This window comes from Megalopta genalis, chromosome 2 (genome assembly GCF_051020955.1).
Source record: "Megalopta genalis isolate 19385.01 chromosome 2, iyMegGena1_principal, whole genome shotgun sequence".
In the NCBI taxonomy this organism is placed as follows: domain Eukaryota; kingdom Metazoa; phylum Arthropoda; class Insecta; order Hymenoptera; family Halictidae; genus Megalopta; species Megalopta genalis.
In genome coordinates, this window is record NC_135014.1 from 35278223 (window position 1) to 35300797 (window position 22575).

At 45.0% G+C, this 22575-nt stretch overlaps 1 protein-coding gene and 1 long non-coding RNA gene across 3 annotated transcripts in view; one reads left to right on the plus strand and one right to left on the minus strand.

Moving 5' to 3' along the window:
• LOC117225463 (LIM/homeobox protein Lhx9) overlaps nt 1–11996 on the plus strand; it is a 36693-nt gene extending 24697 nt beyond the window's left edge. The window contains exons 6-8 of one of the 2 annotated variants that reach the window (XR_013032777.1): nt 6488–6723; nt 7369–8073; nt 9365–11996. Coding sequence is in view for 1 of the 2 variants with exons in the window: in XM_033479039.2 (XP_033334930.1) it covers nt 6488–6723; nt 7369–7623 (491 nt within the window). In the remaining variant the exon portion in view is untranslated. Of the gene's footprint in view, nt 1–6487; nt 6724–7368 lie in introns of both variants that reach the window. The other variant, XM_033479039.2, reaches the window with a different exon arrangement.
• Nucleotides 1–12066, minus strand: part of LOC117225465 (uncharacterized) — a 33312-nt gene extending 21246 nt beyond the window's left edge. The window contains exon 1 of the long non-coding RNA XR_004491518.2: nt 11980–12066. This is a non-coding gene — a long non-coding RNA (uncharacterized LOC117225465). The remainder of the gene's footprint in view (nt 1–11979) is intronic.
• Between the last annotated feature and the right edge of the window lie 10509 nt (nt 12067–22575).

A 22575-nucleotide genomic window follows, 5' to 3' on the forward strand; every position in this document is an offset into this window, starting at 1 on the left:
GGAAGAAGTTGCCGGAGTGATCGGAGAACGGTCCAGAATCCGTGAGCACCGTGTCGCTAAATACTCGAGGGCAAGAAAGGTACTTCGAGAGAAGGCGGCCGGGTCTTCATCCCCGACAAGTTCCTTTTCGAGACTCGGCAGAAAAAGTGCGCGTACTTCGTCGCGGCTACCGCTTTCACCTGCTGGCGGACTTCCTCGTTAACCGTCTAGGAATCGAAAAAACATTCCGAATTTTTTCCGCTCCCGGAAGAGTCCGAGAGGTTTAGCCGGCACGTAGCAATTTCACCGGTACGCGTCGTCGTGTCTCAAGCGCGCGCGGCGAGACGAGGCGAGGCACGGCGAGGCGAGGCGAGACGAAGCGGTGCGGAGCGAAGCGAGTGTTCGACGAGAGGAGAAAAGGCTAGGCCCCGCGGACAGTGACAGATGGGTATCGGTGGCGAGATGCATCGATTGGCCGATCTGGCCGGAAAAGAATGCTGCCGCGGCCAATACGTGGCCGCAGCCAGCAGAATGGCCGGCGAAACACTATAATGCCGCCTGCGTGCGTTTCTTGCTAGCCCGGCCGCCTCGCCGCGCCGCGCCGCGCCGTCCCTTCGGCCCCCGGTCGCCGGGCTTTCGACCGGTCCAGGAACCATCCGGCGTGATTTCGGGGCTCCTAGCCCCGGAGACCTGACAAATTGTAATCTCATTCTTGAACCACGAAATGCCCCAGTCGCCATTCCACGGCGAGACGGCCGGCGCGGCCTCGTTTCGCCGGCGCGGCGCGGCGCGGTGCGGCGATCCGCGCCGGAACACGCCGGCTTCGCCTTGGGAACCAGGCCAGTTTCGCGAAAAAAACTGGCGTACTCCTTTTCCAGGACGCTCGGCTGCGTTTATTGATAGAGCTGGTTCTAGGGAAAGCGATTCCTCCGCTGCCCGCTTCGGGGACTTTCGTTTCCGTGGGAAAACAAGGCTGTCGCGATTCAATTTTCAACCTGCTCCAAATTCTATACGGCAAATCACAACAAATAATGATAATATTTATTTCGTCGACGAAGGCGAAGGTCCTTGTGGTTTGGGTACCCGATTTTTTCGGGTTCGGATCGGGTCCCGAGGGTAAACGAGTTCAAATTTATTCAACAGCATTTTCAAACTTTTTAAATGCATTTAATGTGTTTTGCGTTTGGTGCACTCATTTTCGCTACAAATGCGCGAAATCCCCTGTCCATCTGTGACAATCCTATGCCATAATTATGACGACATCTCGGTCAGATTGATACCTCTCGATCAACGGCGCATCATTGCGGACCCGTTATTTGTACACAGATTAATCCACTATAATATTCGCAAACTATCGAAAAACTGAACTTTTACGCACCGATCCGTATTCCTTTTATCTAACAGAAGCGCATCGTACACTGTACGGCCGTTACAACTGTTTAAACCGATTACACATCAATGCCGATCGTTATTGCCGTTCTCCCGACTCTTTTTGTAATTCCTTTACTTCATTCAAACGCTCTGCCATTACTATTGTACGCAACCATCCTTGATCCTTGTTTCACTGCCATTACTGTTACTGTTATTACCATCATCATTATTATTATTATTATTGTTATTACACACTCGTACTCGTTTACTCGCTATTATTACATTTTCTGTAACAGAGGATCCATCCCGTTTACACAACAAATAAGTTGAATTAAAAAATTGAATTGCTCGGTCGATGTTCGAATTCCGTTTCTCAAATAAAAATGTCCACTTATTTTTCATTTCTTTAATTTATTTATTTAACGCCGCGTCGGCTTAATATCTATTAGCTGCCACTTTTGGGATTACAATTATTTTAGGGTTACATGTGAATGTAATATTTAGAATAGTTTCTACGTTAGGTTATCTGTATTAAACACTATGGCTTCAAGGTTATTGTGTTAATCTACGTTCCTTAAGTCACTAGATAATTTCGTTAAGCAATTTGGCGTCTTCTAAGTAGGACATAACTTTTCCAGCACGTTCATAGTTGTCCGAAGATTCTTCGATGGTTTCGGGCATTTTTACATTTTTCCTGATATTGTTGCACGATTCTATAACTAACTTTAGTTTTAATGAATAGAACATGTTAAATCGTTTTATCAAAAAATCAGCGGAATGACCGAAAGGCACAGCAATTGGCCACCTGGCAACAACCAGCTCCGCTACCCCAAATCGATTTCACCTAATCCTCGGCAGGTGTTTTCAACTGTTGTTTCAAGCACGGACAGCGAATCGTGCGCTGCCCGGTGAAACTCATCTTTCGAACCAGTTCCCGAACCGTCTCCACGATAGCTCGGCCGACACAACCTACCCGCGCAACGATCGCAAAAACTCGCGTCTCAATTTCGCATAACTCACCCTCAATTCCCTCGCGCGCAAGAAGAACGCAAGAATCCCCTAACGGAAAGCCGTCTTCCCACAGGAGAGATCCGGCATACCTTGGCTAATTTGTCCCGGTAAAATACCAATTAGGAAGAGAAGTCCTGGCTTCCGCGAACAACAAGAAAACCGCTGTCTCATCATTCTTATCGATCCCCGGCATCGATCAATACGCAACGCGCGCGCGCGCGCGTGCTGATCGCTGACAAGGCCCGGGTACCTAATCTTTCTTCGATTCCCCAAAGGATCACGGGCCGCGGAATGCAACGGGGTTTTCCGGTGATCCTTCGGAAACAAAAATCGGTGTCGTTCACCCCGAGCGACGACGCGGCAAAACGAGGAGCAGCTCTTCTCTTTTCTGGACCGCGAGCCGGGGAACAGTCGTCCGCAGGGAATGGAAGTTCGGGACAATAAACAGTAATGGCGGATACGTGCTCGGGGATTTACTTCTGGATGACTCTGCCCTCCCCGCTTCCCTCCTCTCTTCTTCTTTCTTCTCCTGTTGTTGAGGCCTCCGGAGCCCGTTCCTTCTGGTCCGCGGCCTCCGCAGAGTCCCGGGCCCAGCGGCCTGTCCACGAACGTCGTCGGAACCCGTTCTTTCTCTCCATTGAATTCAATGGTTACCCTCGTCGTCTTATTTATTGGATGCGTTCCTTCGCTCCGGCGCGGCGCGGCGGCGAGCTACAACCGCGACTCGCAACTCGCAACTCGCAACGGCACTGCAACCGTTGCAACCGTTGCACTCGATGTCCACCGCGATGCGGCACTGGCTAAAACGAGGCCTGCGACGCGACGCCGAGACGCTGCCTGGCGGTTACGTGCGCGGAAATTCGTTTGAATCCGCATCGTTTTTCCGATCGCAACTATGGAGCGACGCGGCGATCGGTTTTTTTGCGTTAATCTACGGTGATTGGGAGCGTTGGATTAGGTCCATTCGGTTTGGGAGAGTTGTAGCGTTTGTCGGGTGCTGTGTGTTGAGATTTTCTGAAACCCTTTTTCTGAAACCGCTTAAATCGATTACTCGTCGATAGACTGCGGATTTTATGCATTTATGACAGAAGTATGTAGTTGAAATATGAAATTGTGGAGGCGTAAGGAGAATTTAATAATACAGTTACACTATTTTCAGTTTATTCGAACGACGCGAAGCAACAATTTATCTTTATTTAATTTCGGTTTCTCGCAATCGTTTTGGAAAGTTTTTATTTTACGTTTACATACGAAATGAATTGAATTAAAACATTGAATGACATCGTGCCCAGACTCGTTGCGAGGACTCTAGTCTTCTATCAATCCTGGCAAAAAGTGTTCGAACACCTTTTTAAACGTGATAACTTTCGTACGTTATTTAACAAAAATCAGAATTAAGGGAAAGCTTCCTTCGTCAACGAAAAAATTTACTAGTCATAAAAGGAAAATAAAAATGCTATCAGACCTTGTCAATTTCTCCTTTATGTCAAATTTTCTTCCATTTTAACAATTACACAGGCTATAAGTGCACAAAAATCTGTAGTCCAGAAATTAATTTTTTTCTAAAACTGAACTAAACGACTTGAATTTGTTCTTAATGTTAAAGGGACTAGTTTACTATAAACTGGCCAAATTACCTTCTTTTTAATTTTGCTATAACTTAGAATGACAAAGAAAAATAATAAAAAATGAGAGTTTTTTAATTTTCTGTTAATAGAAAAACTGTGAGCTTCGCCGTTTGTCGTCAGCTATTAAAATTGTTGTTTGGATACGGGCGTTGTCTTGCAGTTTCATGTTTTAGGAATGCAATTTTCTCGTCGCTGCACGGCAATTCGTTGCACCGGCGAGCCTGCGAGGTTCGAAATGGAGCGGGCTCTCGTGGACTTTGCAATAGTACCTGAAACTTTGAACGCGTTTTTATGGAAACTATGGTTTTCGGATTGCTTGATATCTCGAAAACCAATCGGCCGGTCCACTCGAAACTTCGCAGACTTTTTCAACAGACGTTCTACTTCCGTCTGACCTAGGTCGGAGTGGATACTTGTGCAATTAGATCGAGACCGGGAAATCAGCGAATTTCATGGAGAACTGGAACTCCGCGCGTTTCAGACGATTTCATTTCTTCTCGTTGATTGTTCTCGACGCGAAAGATCTGTTATTTCGACACGTTAACATACTACGCGCGGGCGAGGCATTGATGCCATTTCAAAAAATTTAATTTTTACAAATTTCGTTATATATTTTAATGAATCCCCCCGTAAAATTCTAAAAATCCTCGTTACAAACTTGTTATCAAAATTTTGTTGCCAATATTGCAAATATTGCTTTTTAAAAAGCGGATTTTCTTAAAATTCTCTGATTTTCCCTCGTTTTTTATTTAACTTTGACGTTTTTATTTGATTTCCTTTATTTTTTATTTTTATATAGTGTGTTAAAATGGTGGAATTTACGATTTCTCGTGGATGGAAGAAGTATAAAAGCGACGACGAACGCCGGCAGCCATGAACGTCCGAGCCGAACGCATAACCGATGAATGAACGAATCGAGAAACACAGTTCCGCGGGGAAATTTAATCTGCCGGCATCATCATTATCATCGACGGGCTTGTTAAAAGAGGTTACTCTCGTGCGCGTATATGGCGGCCATACGGCGCTGGCTTTCGCGTACCTATTACAAAGATATCTTAATCTGATCGGCCGCGGCCGGGAGGACGCGCGAAAGGAGCCCGGTCGTGTCTGTAAAAAGACGAGACAGCAGACAGAAAAAAAGCCAGGCGTCGATCGAACGATACACACCAGGCTCGATCGTAAATGAGAGGATTCCTAACAACGATCGTTCCTGAACGCTTGTGATCCATCAATCGATACCAACGCCGACTATCTAGCCATCGTCGCATCGACCGATTTGCCTATCCGCTTGGCAGAAATTCGGCGGGAACGCTGTAGCAAAGAATTTCAGTCCATTTAAACAATACTTATTTTATTGTACTAATTAATTCTAGCAAAACGAGGTTTACTCTGTTTCAACAACATTTTATTCCAACAACCAAGCGTTCACGATCGCAGCAAATACGTTCATTTTGTTGTATTCATCGGGCTGATTATTCGACGTGATAATAATATGAATACTAGTGGGACGGTTTCTTTTTATTTTTGAAAAATGCTGCGATTGCGGTAATAGAAGCAATAAAGCGGTCGTCGGTACTCGTTGTAAGTAGAAACAGACAGTAACAGACAGACACGCTAGACAAGAATTACAATCAGTACTTCGTATTGGTTCATAAATTTCAGCTGATTTCGAAATCTATCAAAAGCAAAGGAATATCATAAATATTATGAACATCGTTGTTATTTATTTAACGTCTCTTCTCGAGGAATAATTTCTTTCTTGTATAAATTTGGTATGATCGAAAAAATCCGTCATTTCATTCGTCAGATAAAAAAGTGTTTATCTTTTATTCCAAGTAATAGCAAAATTAAAAAGAAAGAAGGTATTTTAATCATCGTACAGTGAACTAGTCCCTCTGACATTTACAAAAAGAATTCAAGTCTTTTAGACCAGTTTTAAAAAAGTTGTGCCGTTTCAAAAAACGTCTAGAGGAATATCGTAAGGAATATCATAAATATTATGAACACCGTTATTATTTATTTAACGCCTCTCCTCGAGGAATAATTTCTTTCTCGTATAAATTTGGTAAGATCGAAGAAATCCGTCATTTCATTCGCCAGATAAAAAAGTGAAAGAACGAGAGTTTTTTGACACCTCTTTTATTCCGAGTAATAGCAAAATTAAAAAGAAGAAAGGTATTTTAGTCACCGTATAGTGAACTAGTCCATCTGACATTCAAGTCGTTTAGACCAGTTTTTGTTGCACCGTTTCAAAAAGCGTCTTGACACTTTTGCTCCTTACTGTACACGAGAGCTTTGGAACCATAGGTTTGTTTAACGAAAGAAATCCGCGAACATCCCCGAGAAATGTACTCCTAAAGCTGAAGTTCTATTTTTCAGGCGGGAACGAGCGTGTCTCGAAAGCAAATAAAAAAAGAAACAGTGAATTGTTGTAACAACCGTAACCGAAACGCGAACGGGGACGAGGGTATTGAATAATGGAGGACATTTTGTTGTAGAGCTTCTCCACCCTACCGAACTGTCTTCGTCCATGGAATCGTTGGCCGCGTACGACGCGTCTGTCGGCTCGCCCGGCCCCGTGCACCAGAGCCAACGAACGAAGCGCATGCGAACGAGCTTCAAGCATCATCAGTTGCGAACGATGAAGAATTATTTTGCTATAAATCAGAACCCCGACGCGAAGGACCTCAAGCAACTGGCGCAAAAGACCGGGCTTTCGAAGAGGGTGCTTCAGGTAGGGCATAAATTTCGTTTTCAATTTACGTACCGTTCCGGAATACGTAAATCGTAGCCGAGGCGACACCCAGCCGATACCCGGACCGGCTACCAAGAATAGTTCGTTTCCGTTGCGGCAATTAACATTTCGCATTGTTATTTCTCTGTTATACGACCGACGATCATCCTGCACGCGAAAGATCGATGTCGAAATTACAATTCCCGCATGAGAAATGCTTCTGCGAGTGCGCCGCCAGTCGTACAATTTGTTAACGCGCGTTTAATCATACCGTTTTCTAAAGGGAACTTTAAATCAACGCCGCGGGCGCGCGCGAAACTTTCTTCTGAGATCGATCGCAGGGAATTTGCTTTTTTTCTGAACTGGTCACTGAATCATTTATTTGACACGTTGTATTTTTATCCGCTTCGCGGACTGTTTAACGCTTTCGAGAAATCGTGCCGAGATGATTCAATTTGCGCGCAAATTCTTCTAAATCTGAACTCATTTCGACATCTATTGGATTTCCGAGGTCTCCAAGATTTCCGAGATTTCTGAGATTATGGTCCCAGAGGCTGAGGTAGCCGGCCCGGCCCCGAAAATAGTGGAAACATCGGGCGCGATCGTTTCTGATCGGGTTCGTTTCGCTGGTTCTGGTTGGCTTAGGTCTGGTTCCAAAACGCCCGGGCGAAATGGCGACGGAACATGATGAGGCAGGAGGGCAACACGGCGGCGAGCAACGTAGGGTGTCCCGGGACCCCGGTGCCCTCGAACACGGGCGGTTCGCCGAACGTGGGACCGGCAGCCAGCATCCTAGGGGACAGCAACAGCATGCCGTCGACCTCGATGGAGGAGCTGCACGCTCTTCATCACCTACATTCCGGCGTTTCCTCCCAGGTCTCGTTCTCGGATCTTTACTGACGACGGCTTGAGATGGAGGAAGACAGCTACAGCAGCCTTTCCAGCCATCTTGGATGAAGGATCGCCCTGGCGACTCCGAGCGTTTCTTCTTTATTCTTTCTCCTTTCCCCTCTCCCTATTCTTCTTCTTCTTCTTCTTCCTCTACTTCTTATTCCTCCTCTTTCTCCTCTTCGTCCTCTTCTTCTTCTTCTTCTTCTTCTTCTCCCTCTTCTACTTCTTCTTCGGGGTCGACTTTCGACCGCCACTTTCAGGGGGGAAACGGACTCTCGCAACCGCGACCCACTTGCTTTTCTTTCCGATTTTATATGTACTCCGGAGGTTCACGGAAACGAACTGGACTCTGATCTCGAGACGCTTTCGGAGAGGACGACGCACAGTGTTCCTTCGATTTTACACGGGGATTCCCTCCCGGACAGGTGAACCTTTACCGCGGGACATGCTGGCTTCCTGGTGAGTAGAGACGGTTCGAAGGATCACTATATAACCCTCGTACGATCTTCGGGAACATAGGATTCCAGGATGACTTCATCCGGCTTTACTTTGCAGTTTGATTCAGCAAATCGCGTTTCATTCGCGCAACCGTTCCTGCGTGTCTGGACGCTTTCGGGTCGATCATATTTTGATAAAGAAGCAGCAGATTAATTGTTGCGTGCTTCTCTGTATATCAAAGAAATTTTGCTCGAAAGATTTTTCTATACAACATGCATTTAGTTTATGAGAGAAATCTAGGTGAAAGAGTTGAATGACTCAGTTTGTACTAGATTGGTTAGAATTTTACTTATGCTTTATTGGTCATTGATCGGAGATGTACAGGGTGTCTAGAAAGATTGGGAAGAAACTTATGCTATGTATGTAACTTATGCTCAGAGGCTGAATAGATGAAATAAATATAAATCGCATAAACTTATGTCCGAAAATGCTTTATTGTAAAGACATTTAGCATTTAATGATATTTATGATTTATTGTGTCGGTTATAAGTGGACTACTGATTTTATGAATTAAAAAAAAATCAATTGATCAAATATGAAACAATGATAACATCTCTAAAGAATTTAAAAATACCGTTGAATGAGTTTTAAGTTATTAAAATAATTATGGAACTAAATAAAATCTGTGTAGCTTCAGTATCTTGTAGTTAGTGCAGACTATTTTTATTTTGCATAAAAATCCGCAATTTGGTCTTACAAAATGTTCAAAAATTGCTCCCACTGCAAGAATGCGGGCTTTCCATTCGTCGAATTGGCGATTGCTAAATTCTGTCAAATATTCCATCTGTATTGAAAATAATGGTAAATGCATTGTGAGAACATTCCCAAAATTATTAATCTTCTATTCCTTTCGTATTTTCATAAATCAACGGTCACATAAATTTTGAACGGTCATATCCTTTGAATAAAACATTTTCAAACGCAAGTTTCCATGAACATTTTTCATCCGTTCGACTTCACGATCGGTAACACGTAGTATAAGTTTGGCCGCGATCGTTTTGGACACCCAGTGTACACAAGAAAATGTCTATGTCAAGATTCAGGCGACTTTATGAATCGATCGATGAATGCGCTAGGTGGCCAGACACTCGAGGACAGAAATTTGCTGGTTCACTTATTGCACGCTGTAAACGAACGAACGATAACGAATTGCAAGCCAGGTGAATTCTCGCCGCGAGGAAAGTAAGAGGGTTAAAAACCGAAGTCTCAGAAGTCGCCGGACGTTTGGTCGACGGTTACGTTTCAACTACAGATTTCCCGGTGTCGGGTTTCCTGGACGTCAATCACGCGGAACAGGAACAAATGACTATTCATCGATCACGGGAATGATTTCGCATAACAAACAGCCCCGTGGCACGGCCGGTCAATCAGTCGATTGGCGAGCGAGCGTGTATCGAGCGGTGATCCTTCGGATCCTCGGTTTCAGGACTCACCAGGCGGACTCGAGGTTCGCGAGGCCCGGTCGGCAATGATCGACGGGATTCGAGACCGATGGATTATGTTTAAGTAATCAGTGATAATAATCATAGTTCCATGCACATCCGAATTACCAAAGGTACTAGGCGATAGTTTATCTCGCTAGCGCGAGCTGGGTATTTGTGCGGAAAACAAGAGCCACCATTAGGGACTCCTCGGAGAGGGGACTCGCTGCGCTTTCGTATCAGTTGATTGGATTGCGGATCTTTACGCGAAATCGCCTGCGATCGGCAGTCGATCGTTGGATCGTTCGGAGAGCTGTTTCGTTCTTTCGCGAGAAAACGGAAGACGATCTTTTTTAACGATCACAGTAAGAAAAGAAGTAACACTTGTCACATTCTTCTGGCAGCGTTGAGATCTGCTTTGAATTCAGTGCTTTTTTAACACCGTTGCGAAGTGAAATTTTTTTTTGAGAAATGAAATAACTGTCCGAACTATTTAATAGACTACAGAATATTTCTTTCCTGTTTCAATCATTTATTCGTCCGAATTCTTTCTTGATCTTACTATTGTTTGGAATCGCATCCGGCCCCTTTTGTTCCGAATGCATAAAATCCGCAGTCTAATTATGAAATTGCGCGGCATTCCTCGGCTCGCGAAGTTGCTGGACCGTTTCGCGCGAGTCTGCCTGTTTTTTCTCCCCCTAAAGAACAACTTTCCCGAAAGATTGCGAATAATCGGAAAACATGATTTTATACCATTTTATGAACGTCGGCGTTGATTCTTTGATTAGAACTATAGTGCTACGATGTTTCGTTTGTTTACCTGGAAATGTAAATAAATCAGAGACACGAGATCATGGGATTTTCTATGAAACGAAGAGATGCATCTATACATATATGCATATAAGCATAGAATGCATGAACAGATTAAAAAAAATAATTTTATTATTCAACACGGGAATATTTATTATTCGCGCGATACCTAGAAATATCTACTAAATACCTAGAAATAAAATAGGCGGAGTTTGCCTAGGTGTGTGTGTGTGTGTGTGTATGTGTGTGCGTGCGCGCGATTGCAATTAATTCGATTAGAATCGCGCCAATCGGCCTCGACTTCGCGAGCTGCTTCTCTTCCTTTTTAGCCGAACCGATGTAATAGAGACTTTTTGATATCGAACGATCATTCACGGCTAGAATCGCGAATGAACAGGTGACGTGTCTTAAAACGGCGTTCCTCTCCTCGTGCCAAAACGTAGCTAAGATACGAGTTTTTTCTACGGTGCCGCGCGAATCCAAAGTGACCACGGACATACAAATTCCGGTGTTGAATTTGTCGTAGAATCATTCGTCGCCCGCTAATCGAACCGCAGGAAAACGAGAAGGTCGTTTGACGGCGTCGGTTCTTTTTGGAAATGATCATTTTCTCTGTGTCGGGGAAAAAGAAAACGTCTGACAGGCATGGAATGTCAAACCATGAAATTTGTAAATTGCCACTTTGTAAATTGTCTACGTGAAATTGTAAAGTCATTGTGTATTAACGAACCTTCAATATCCGAAGTATATTTTTAATTGAAACGGTGAACCGTGTATAATGCATCGAACGGACTGCATACATAGTTACGTCTGTTCTGTTAAAAATGTTAATAGTTTATAGACAGGCGGTAGAACTGATTGATTTCCGGTTGATCGAGCATGGTCCACGATCTTTGGATTCGATCGGCACGAAATCACACTCATTCGACCACAGACGACACGGTATGTACATTAGTGAGAACGAAAATTAGCGGAGAACACGAGCTCGCAGCATTTTTAGCAGATCCAGGCGACACGTAAGGTATAATTGCGAATACGGCTTCGGGACACGAAGTTTTTCAATCGCGGATCGACGCGTGGCGAAGTGTCGGACACCGAAATGCCATTTTTTCCTTTCTAATTAAGCGACTAATTGAAATTCTCGAGAACAAGAAGCGTACGCCGCGAAACGAGAATTCCTAATTGCGGAGCGAAAAAAGAAAACTATGACTATTAATTGGCCCGTGCGTTATGATCGCGCGAGACGGTTACACTTGCCGATCCAAGCCGGCCAAGATGGCCGCCGCTCCGGCGAATTTCAAATCCGTATAATTGATCGCGCAATGAAATTCCCGCGAACAGGATCTCGTCGATTGAGACGCGTTTCTTCTCTTCTCTTTCCCGTTTCTTTCGTCGAAATTGCTTTCGGCTAATTTTCACCAGATTTTCCGACACAGAGCCAGAGAGTCGGGGGTCATAGTTTGCATAGTTGGAGAAAATGGCAGCAGCAGTCGCATGTTAGGCATGTGTAGCATAGCGATGATATCATGTACGTCGGCGTCTTAAAGTGCGTGAACCAATTATGTAAAACTGTATAGATGAATTAATGTGCTGCAATCGAGTGCGACTAATTATCGTATAATAAATAGTTACGTACATCTGGACCTTTCGAAACGGCACTCTTCGTTTATCGTCCATTCGTTGCCATCCCTTCTGTTACAGGCTCCCAGCGTTCGGAAATCCTGCAACAACGTGTAACACTGTTACAAACATTTCCACTGAAAATTGGCTACACTTTCGCGTCGCTTTATCACGGCGAATTGAAACACTTTTGAATAGTACCTTCTCTTCACCAATATATTTAGTCATCTTTTTATTTACCGGTAGGATAATTATTTTATATATTAATTCTATTTAGTACATTACTATTATTCAGTATATTTCTTTTATATTTAGTACATTATTCTCTACGGAACTAAGGAGAAAACCATTTCCAAATATTTCCAAACGTTTATATTTGTTTAGAAAAGTCATCTCCAAACGCAGTGTGCAACAAAAATTCCTGCACAGTACCGCATCATTCCCGAACATGGCGCAAACAATTTTATCAGCTCTGCTTCATCCAGTTTCCCTGAAATAAATTCCCAAAGAGCTGTTCTATTCGCCCGCGGTTGCAAAAGTTACAGAATATTTCTCCCCGGAGATAAGGACCGCCGAAAAAAGCCTTCCGTTTTCATGCTCCCATTCCCATCTTCGAGGTCGGTCTTATCTCAAATAAATCTCCATAAAATCCAGGGGGAAAAAACTCGGAGCCCCAGCCCTCGGAGGAGTCGCGAGAGCAGCCGACAAAGTGTACACATCCGGGACATTGGACACGGTGGCCATGAAACAGAAATTTTATTCGCGCTCGGCGTTATGCGCCCGTTAAATCGAGCCCGGTCCGGGCTGAGACTGGTCCCAGGCCGAGCTCCGGCTCGGCTCGGACAGCTCTGTTCCCTCGGAGCATCAATAACCGCGTTACGAGCCCCATTCCCGTCGTTTCCGTCGCACGCGAGCCCCGCAAAGATCCGGGCTGCGGTTCAAGTGCGAGTTCTAATTAGCATCAAATTAGGCATTTAAGGATTTCGCGTTCGTGCGTGAGCTGGGACCGGGGTTGGTCTTGTTTTGGAGGGGGTGCTGCGGAGACAGGGGACGTCTCTCGGCCCTCGGCGTTGGGAGGAGAGGCGACTAGAAGAGCGGCGAGGAGAGCCGAGGAACGAAGAGATTCGAGGAAGAAGCGTAGAGGGCCAAGAAGAAGAAAGGGTTGGGAGAGAAGGTCGAGAGGCGGATGAAAAGGAACAAGAAGGTACCTACTTAGGGGTTATACCAACAGAGGGATCCCCTCGTGTAAATTGTAGGCCCTGCAGTCGTATAAGTGCAGCTCGCTGCACGGCCGCGCGCCGTATATATTTTGTCGGCGCTCATATAAGTTAATTTTCAATCTATATGCGGGTTCTCGGATGGCGCGCGGCGCGACTCATCAACGAAATGAAGAAATTGAGACTCTCGTTAATATTTAATGAGCGCGGGGAGATACAATGGCCCGAGACCCGTACCCGGAGACCACGGAGTATCACCTGGACGAGCCTCGCGACCGTCGAATCGCCACGTCGGCCGGCCGAGTGTTTACAGGCGTGTTACCTTGATCCCGGCGCGGGGGCGGATTCGGGGATGATGAGCTGTTACCGCGATTCCCGGTACGAGCTCCGCGAGAAGAAATTGGTTGCTCGAGCATCAAGGATGCATTGGAGAAGCTTTCGGGCTGACCGATTGGATTCGGAGTTAGGGGATGATCTTTGAACACCTTACGGCATCCTGCTCTTGACGCTTCGCGTTAGAACCTGCATCTGAATGAACCTCGATAGTTTTCATTTAAATAATAACCTTGGAATTCTAATAATTCGTTGGATCACGGATGAAAGTATCGTCGCAGTCGAGCTATCTTTTTGGGAAATTCTACATTGCTGATTATTTCAGCTTAAGAAATTTATATTTGAGAATATTTAGGAGAAAAGCGTAACTGCATATGTTCCTACAACAATTAGGAAAGTTTACAGATCGTTAACATTTGATTAAAATCTAATATCTTAATAAATGTAGGTCTTGTTAAATTAGAAGTACATATTACAGCGAAGCAATATTGTTTTATTTGATGCGTACGACAAATAAAAGAGATAATAAAAATAGAGAATTAAAAATTAGAAACAAAAAAATTATAAGATTAACGTTTTTACTAACAGGATTCAAATTTTTACCGCACGCTAAGAAGGTTTGCACCGAAGCATACGCATCCGCGTAACATGTTTCTTAACGTTCGTCGGACACCGTCACGGTGACCAACTTGCAATTAGCCCTTTCAAGGGTCCTAAAATTCCCAGTAGCCAATTCATTACAGAATCGCTGGGCATCGCGATACTTGAATAACTTACGCGATCCCATTTACGTCGCCCGTAAAATACATTGCGGACGATAATGATAACAATTTGAACGTTTGGACGAAACAGGGCGCACGCGCGACGTGCACGGATCGTGGAAGGGCCGAAGACGGAAGTGTCCAGTGAAAAATTTGCATCGACGTTGAACGAGCGAGCCGGCAATTACGTCACGACGAATTAACCCGCCCCTGAATCGCATTTCTCAATTTCGTGGCCAATAAAAGCCACTCGGTAGTATACGAGCAGCACCTCGTCGAAGGATCCTCGGCCAGCTGCTGAGAAACGCGAGCTCCTGTCGGAGCCATTAATACAAACACCGAGCAACCACCGCGCCGTCACCCTCGAAAGGTGCCAATTTACACCTCTTTTGTCGGCCAACCTATTTACAACTAATTTGCGAGTTGCTTTGCCTTGCCGGTCAGCGTATGTGTAAACACGGTTAACGAGGGATAAGAGAACGAGAGCGAGAGAGAGAGAGAGCGAGAGAGAGCAAGAGAGAGAGAGAGAGAGAGCGAGAGAGAGAGGGTCGAGCACGTGCATCCGTGAATTCCGCATATTCTCCGTCTCCGAAAAGCGGTCGTCGGTTGCCTTTTACAGACAACGACAGCTGCTCTCGCCGCCAGAATCTGGTCCTCCCTTTCTCATTCGTCGATCGCGGATCGATTCGCGCGTTTTATCTCGCCGAGAAAGCATAAATTCGTTTCCGACCGTCTGCCGGCTCCTCCCTCCTTCCTCGTTCCCACCCCACGCCCGACGATTAACCCGATTCCGACGACAGCAAAACGCAACAATGTGTTTCCCCGCGGAATTACGAGCGCCGAACCGGGTCTTCGATCCGTCGATTAAACGTTTAAGGCTCGAATTATGCTAACGTCACTTTTTAACAGGCTATTCCTATTCGGGACGCTTCGGGGACGCGTATTTTCAAAGTAGCAGTGGTTTTTGCAATCACTGGGTCGTGAGCGCGTGTAGCGGGATCTCGGGAAAGCGTAGAATTCAAGCGATTCGCGGCGTTTCTTGTTCGTTTCAGCCGATTCGAGCCCCGTGTGCGCGCGTGCGCCGCGTCGCAAGCTGATCCGGCCGTTTCGTAGCCGTTTCATTTTTAATTGAATTAACGCGAGCTTGATGCGGGATTGCTCGATCGATCTAAGATAACTGCATGGGGGACTAAACGGCACCTGCGTTTCGTTCGAAATACATTGACGGATCGCCTGGTCCCTTTGGACAGCTCCCATGCGGTTACACGTTGCTCGGAATAAGAGAAAATAACTCGCGCATTTTTTCATGAAAAAATGGCATCTGTCGCCAACAGAACCAACTCGTGGCTGGACTGCGGATTTTATAGAATTTACAGACACTGTTATATTCCTGTCAAATCGATATAATTATAAATAACAACAATGAACGCGTTTGCGTCTGCTGTATCTCGCAACGAATGCAGGCAATTTCTTTTTTGCATAGAAATCCGCAGTGTACTCGTGACACTCCAAAGACTTCAAGAAAATAGCAAATGTAGGTTAAATTTATTTATTTATTTTTTTAAAGAAAAGTCAGTTCCCAAGCATTTTTCTCTCGGAATATTCTTCAGGTCTTAAGGTCTTCTTAACGTGAAACTAGTTCTATTTTACTTATCGCAACCAATTTTGTTGCGTTGCTCTTTCATATTTTCTTCCATTCTTCGTATTTTGCTTTTCGTCCAATTTCCCGCTTTTTACTTCTAATTTATTTTTCTTCAACTCTTCTGCTGTCTCCTATTTTATCCCTTTTACTATTAACTTTATTTGCATCGCGTTTTCTTCTCCATTAATTGTACGCGTCCATTAGATGGCCAGAGAAGGTGCACCGGCCACAACCTACAATTCCAGAACGTCTTATCACACGAAAGGTTCCTGCACGAAAATATTGAGCTGCCCGTTTCCACGGGACCGTCCCATCAAGACGCGATTTCACAGGTGCTATCGCGATCGGAGAGGCCTGGACAACTGCCAGACGGCGTCGTCCGAGCATCTATGAGCCGGAATTTATGTTTCCGCGCGTAATCGGTCTGGCAAGCTGGATCGGCGGCCGACAGTTGGCCGAGGAATCGCGAAAACCGCGGCGCCGGATCGCAACCGGTGTTACACGGGCCGGTTACAGGTGTTGTACACGGGCCGGCCAACTTCATTTGTCCGTGGAAATCGGCCGACCTTTAACACCGGGCTACGCTCGCCGAGATAGCGGCGTGATATCTGGCTCCCCGTTAGAGAGGAGAACGAAGTAACAGGTTGTACGTGTCCACCGGTGCACACGGGAGCCAGTCAGAGGAACAGTGTGTGCAAGACAGAGAAAGAGAGAGAGAGAGAGAGAGAGAGAGAGAGAGAGAGAGAGGGGGAATGAGAGAGGAGAAGGGGAGAGAAATGAGAGGGAGAGCCCCGTGTTCCATGACCGATCGAATTTTACGTTAATTAGTTAAGCGTCGTTAAGTCGCGCGCGGGGGCGTCCGGGTGTCACGAGTAATGGAGGACTCGGCCTGCCGTGTAGTTCACACGAATATTTTCAGACTTCTCTGGGAGATGGAAATTATGCTCGTTGGTGTTGCATATGTTCGGCACAGCTTCTAGATCGATTTCGTAACTTAATGCCTTTCTCCACTTGACGCGGATTCTTCTGCCATTAATTGTTATTATTATTATGTGGCGGCTACCTCCGGCGCTTGCCTTTCCCCGCAACTACCTGTTCCGTCATCGATTTGCATATGTACCGTCCTTAACCGACCCTTCGATTTCCCCGCGTCTAAGGCAGGGCCCGCTACGTGGCCCACAGGAGACTGCGGATCTTTATGCAAAATAAAAATTGCGTACATCAACTGCAAAATGTGAGACCCAAGTATAATTTGATTTCTTCTTTTAATAATTCTAATAAGTCGAGATCGATACATCAACATTTTTCATTTCTTTTTTGTATCTTGTCACCGTTTTAAATCGTACCTACTCATTTTTACCATAAACGCATAAAATCCCTTTCTTCTTCTTCTTTACTCTTCCATCATTTCTAGCACTTTCTGTAATTATTATTTATTTACAGGCCATTAGACCCATTTAAATCGTACAAATAAAATACACGTAATTCGGAACAAAATGAACGTTTATCTTTGTAATATCTTGACACCGAAACATTCTATTATCTAAAAATGTCACTCGAGTCCTCTGCCGGGTGATAATGAATTAATGTATCAAAATAGTATAACGACTGGATAATAGAACGTTTCGACACCAGGATATTACATAAATAAGTATTCGAATAAGATTGTCCCCATTGTACACCGCATGTACAAAAAGTTGTCGAAAAATAGCAACGTTTTAGACAGCTATTTAGGAAAGCATGAAAGCGTCGTAATAGTACGAGTAAAATGATCTCTCGCGGGTAAAAGGGAATTCAGCAACCGGCTAGACAAACATCCAGACTCGTTGTCTGGAGCGTAATTAACGTATCTCCGGTAGCGTAATTAATTGCGGCGAGTAATTGTTCCACTATGCGAACACTCGTCACCCGGTCGCAGGCACCTCGAGACAAACGGACCGAGTGGCACTTGTCTCCGTGGCGTATCTTCGAGAGAAACCTTGAAGTGTTTTTTCCAGCCGTCCGAGGAGCGGGCCAGCCGAGCCTACCGAGTCCTAGAGAGACACCGGCTGCCAATTAGTCGGCGCTGGTCCCGTGTTCCCCTACATTTCAATTGGCCGGCGATCATCGAAATGATTCCGCAAAACGTAAAAACCGAGCGCGGTGGAAGCCCACGGTGGTGGCAGACCTCGGGCTCTCGTCGCATTCCCGGTTCAGCTGTGCCAGAGCCGAGGAGGTCCGGCCGCAAGAAGAACGCTCCGGCTGTCAGCGAGAACGGTCCGAGACGGGAGCGGATCAGCGGAGAGGATCGGTGGCGGCGGCGGCGGCGATGGCGGTGGCGGACGTCTCGAACGGTAGCCGGCAGCCCCGGCCTCTCGGTATCCGGTGTCGAAGTGGCCGGCCGGTTAAAAAGTGGACCAATTTTCAGTAATTTGTACGCGCCGAGGCCGCGGATGTGCACGCATCCCGCTCGCATGATTCCTCCCGATCCTGGACCCCCTACCCCCGGTTCCCGGCGAACCACGGTAGCGCACATGCGTGTGCGACCACCTAGAGTGCAGGGCGAAGGGCTGCCAGGACGAAGGGCCGCGCGAGGAAGATGAAAAGAAGAAGAGGAGGAGGAGGAAAGGGGAGAGGAGGCGGATGAACGGCAAGAAGAAGAAGAAGAAGAAGAAGTGGAGGAGGAGGAGGAGGAACGAAGGGTAGCTAGCAGAAGGCTACTTTCAAGGGAAGAGGAAGCCTTGGACCGCGTCCACGGGTCCGGTCGATAGTCTTTTGTTCTGTCAAACGTCGGAACGTGGACCGCGCCCGGTTCCTCGGGGAGGGAGAAACGGGGAGGGAGGGTGAAAAGGTAGGCAGACCTCTTCTCTGCCTTTCGTTCCCCTCTTTCTCTCTCTCCTGTTCACCGTGACCGTCTCCTCCTCCTCCTCTCTCTTTCTCTCTTACTCTCACTCTCTCGCTCTCTTTCTCTTGCTCTCTCACTCGGATGAGGACGACCAAGCCAGCCGAGAAGAGGAGACAACGAAGAGGGCCTCGAGGAGCAGAGTTTTTATTGGGGCGGCTGCTCTTGCAGCTAGGGTCCGGCAATCGTCTCTTGCCAACTCGACATATATATAGGGTGTCCCTTAACCGGTGCCAAGAGGGCACTGCATCCCCCCTCAGCCCCTTTTCTTGCGTTCTCGCTCGTCGCAGTCGACCTCGCTGCGCTTGTTCGGAAGCTAATGTGCACTTATCTTGCGCGGCTGTTCTTGCTGCTATGAAGACCCCGGCGTTCTAGGAACCCCTCTTTCTTAGGCATCTGCTCGTTCTCTAGCTTGTTCAGGATTTTGCTGATTTTTGCCGGACGCGTCGGACGATTTTATCGCGCGGCCTCGTGCTGGATCGCGCGGGGGATGTTTGAATTACTCGCGAGTAGAAGCGGCGACTATAGACAGACGCGCCAACCATTGTTCACTGAGCGTCCAATGCTCGTCGCACGATAGTGCGTTGAGAATGTACAATGGCATCGAATGTTGAATAAAAACCTAACGATTTGACAGGGTTCAAGAAGTAAGGTTAAACTGCAAGAAATCGAAGAGATAATATCTATCTCACTTCAACCCCTAGAACAGTAACAACGAGTCAGATTCGTAATAAAGATTTCGTACAGTCTACTAAATGTGGATGGCATTGACTTCTTCTAAGTCGAAAGAAAAATTTGGTTATTTTATCGAAGTCGAGGAACGAAAGTAGACGAAGACAGACGAGAAATGAAAATTGTCTCGTTCTACCAGGAAAATGATTAAAGACGAAAAAGTACCTGTAAAATAATAATAATAATAAAATTTATATTTATTATTATTTATATATAATATAATAATTATTATATATTATTATTATTATATATAATCATAATGAGATTGCGGATAACTAGACTGCATTAGTTGCAAGAAATAGGAACTAAATAGTGAGTTAATACTGTCTATAATCACTTCAATTAATCAAAAATAAGACATTGACACGTTTAAATTCTTTTAATCTTTCTTTAAATTTTAAATTGCAGCCACCCAATTTTATCATAAATGCAAAAATACCGCAGCCTAATAATAACATACATCAACTAAATAAACGTATATATAAGGCATCGACGAATCTATGCAAAAAAATCGTAGTACAAGGGGTAAATCGTCTTAACAGATTAGAACAATTATCCCAATATTCTCCATTTCTCGAACGTTGCCTTTTTACTTCAAAATTTCACCCGTAAATTTTCACCCAAATGAATAGAACTCGGTGTCCGGCGGTCGCGATCCCGCGACGGATCACCCCCGTGCCACGGTAACAGGACACCCTGTATACACACTCAGACTGCCTCCGTCGGAGAGTCTTATAGGTGTGTAGACAGCTCGCGCAGACAGGGAAGAGAGACGGTGTACGCAAGAGAGGAGACCGCGACTCGTTTTCTGACTGCAAGAAGGGCAGCCAGCCAGCTGCTACCGCTGCATCTACCGCCATTGCATTGGATGCTACGTTTCCGCCGATAGCCGAGGGGACCCGTCTCCTCGCGTCTTCTGTTACCCGCTTCTTCTTCTTCTTCCTACTCGCTTCTTGCCCGCTATTCTCCGAGCTGCCGCGATAAGCTCTCCACCGCGAGGCCGATTCGATTGCGACTCGCCCGGCCTCACCTTCGTCTCGTCTCGCCTCGCCTCGCCTCGCCGCGCCGCGCCTCGTCTCACCGGAAGCTGGTTGGGACACAGCAGATGGCTGCCGACAGGGTGACAGAGGCACGCGTTACCTGTGTACATTCGCCGGCAAGAAAACCAGTACCGCGGACGGTTCCCCGGCGCGGAGGATGGACCTACCGGGATGGGCTACCGGTAGTTATCTTTTCTGTCCGGACCTTCCGATATAAGGGTGGAGCTGGCTCGATGGTTCGTTTCGATGGACCCTTTGCATCGACGATGGAAACGTTTAACCCCTTGTCTTAACGCGATGCCAATACAGGAAGGCTTGTCATTCTGCAAGCTGCTCATTAGTCTCTTTTGTATTTCTTTTATTTTTATCTTTCATTTTGTTTTACTGTTCTTTCTCCTACTTGCATGTCTGATAAAACATCGCAACTATTTACCTACTATTTATGTGTATGTTATGCTCGCGCTACAGTTTTTCGTATTTTTCTTCTTACAAAAGAAGGAAAGAAGAAAAATATCTTGTAATATGTCTGATAAAACATCTCACCTATTTATCTACTATTTATATGTATATTATGCTCGCTACACTTTTTCGAATTTTTCTTCTTACAAAAGAAGGAAAGAAGAAAGATACGAAAAAGTGTAGCGAGCATAATATACATATAAATAGTAGATAAATAGGTGAGTTGTTTTATCAGACATACAAGTGGGAGAGAAAAGAAATAAAATAAAATGAAAGATAAAAATAAAAGAAATACAAAAGAGACTAATGAGCAGCTTGCAGAATGACAAGTCTTCCTGCATTGACATCGCGTGAGGACAATATATATATGTAAGCATTACATACATATAGTGTTATTTTTATTTTAAAAAATTTTTTTTGGATTTATTTCGAATCTTTTTTGTACTTCCGCGTTAGCTATAGAAAATCTCTTTCGTTTTATCATTTCTTTTGTAACGAGGGGTCTTTCTACCTGTACACTGTACACCTGTACAAAATCAAATAAAGAAATTACGACTTCCGTCTTGTACAGGTTCGATTTTCGTCGCTCGAGCGAGCAAGAAACACTCAGCCGAAGATAACTTCGACAGAATTACGGAATGTGTTTCGTCCGTTTTTTGTCGTCCATCGACAGGATATCGATGATCTTGTCGCCGCGATACCTCGATGTCCAACAATTTCGACACAAGCATTGAATGCACTTTCTCTGTTTCGTGCAGGGAAAAATAAAGTTTTGAAATAGTGGACTATAAATACAATTTGTCTTCTCACGTAATACAGAATTTGGCAAATAAACTTTCTTTGAAACAGTATAAATCATATGAAAATAGCATTTCAAATATATTAAACTACGTAATATTCATATGTAATTAATTCATTGTAATAATAATCATACGTAATTAATATTTAAAAAATAGTTTATTTGCGAAATTTTGTGTTACATGAGCAGATAAAAATATTTATAGTCCAGGTTAATTACTGTGCCTTTGGTGTGTATTAATTTTCGATTTATCGAAGAAGACATATTTCATTTCTCTATTCTTTTAATTTGTTTCTTTTTTAATAGAAAAATTTCATATGCCTGATTTGATAAATGTGAAATTAATTATGTCCGAAAACAGACCAAAAGCAATTACTATCTCAAAAATCTATTTCGCCCTGATTTCTTGCTATCGATCGACAGGCTATCGATGATCTATTTTTATCGAATAAGACATATTTCATTTTGCTATTCTTTCATTTTGTTTCTTTTTGAATAGAAAAATTTCACACATCTGATCCGATAAATACGAAATTAATTATGTCCGAAAACAGACCAAAAGCAATTGATCACCCCACAGTAACCGGCTCCACTGCCCCATTTACTATCTCAAAAATCTATTTTTCCCCGATCTCTTGCCATCGATCGACATGCTATCGACGATCTCGCCACCGCGATACCTCAATTCCAGACAACTTTCACCTACATCCTCACAGCGACGACTCGGGCAAACGCGCGCGTATCGTCA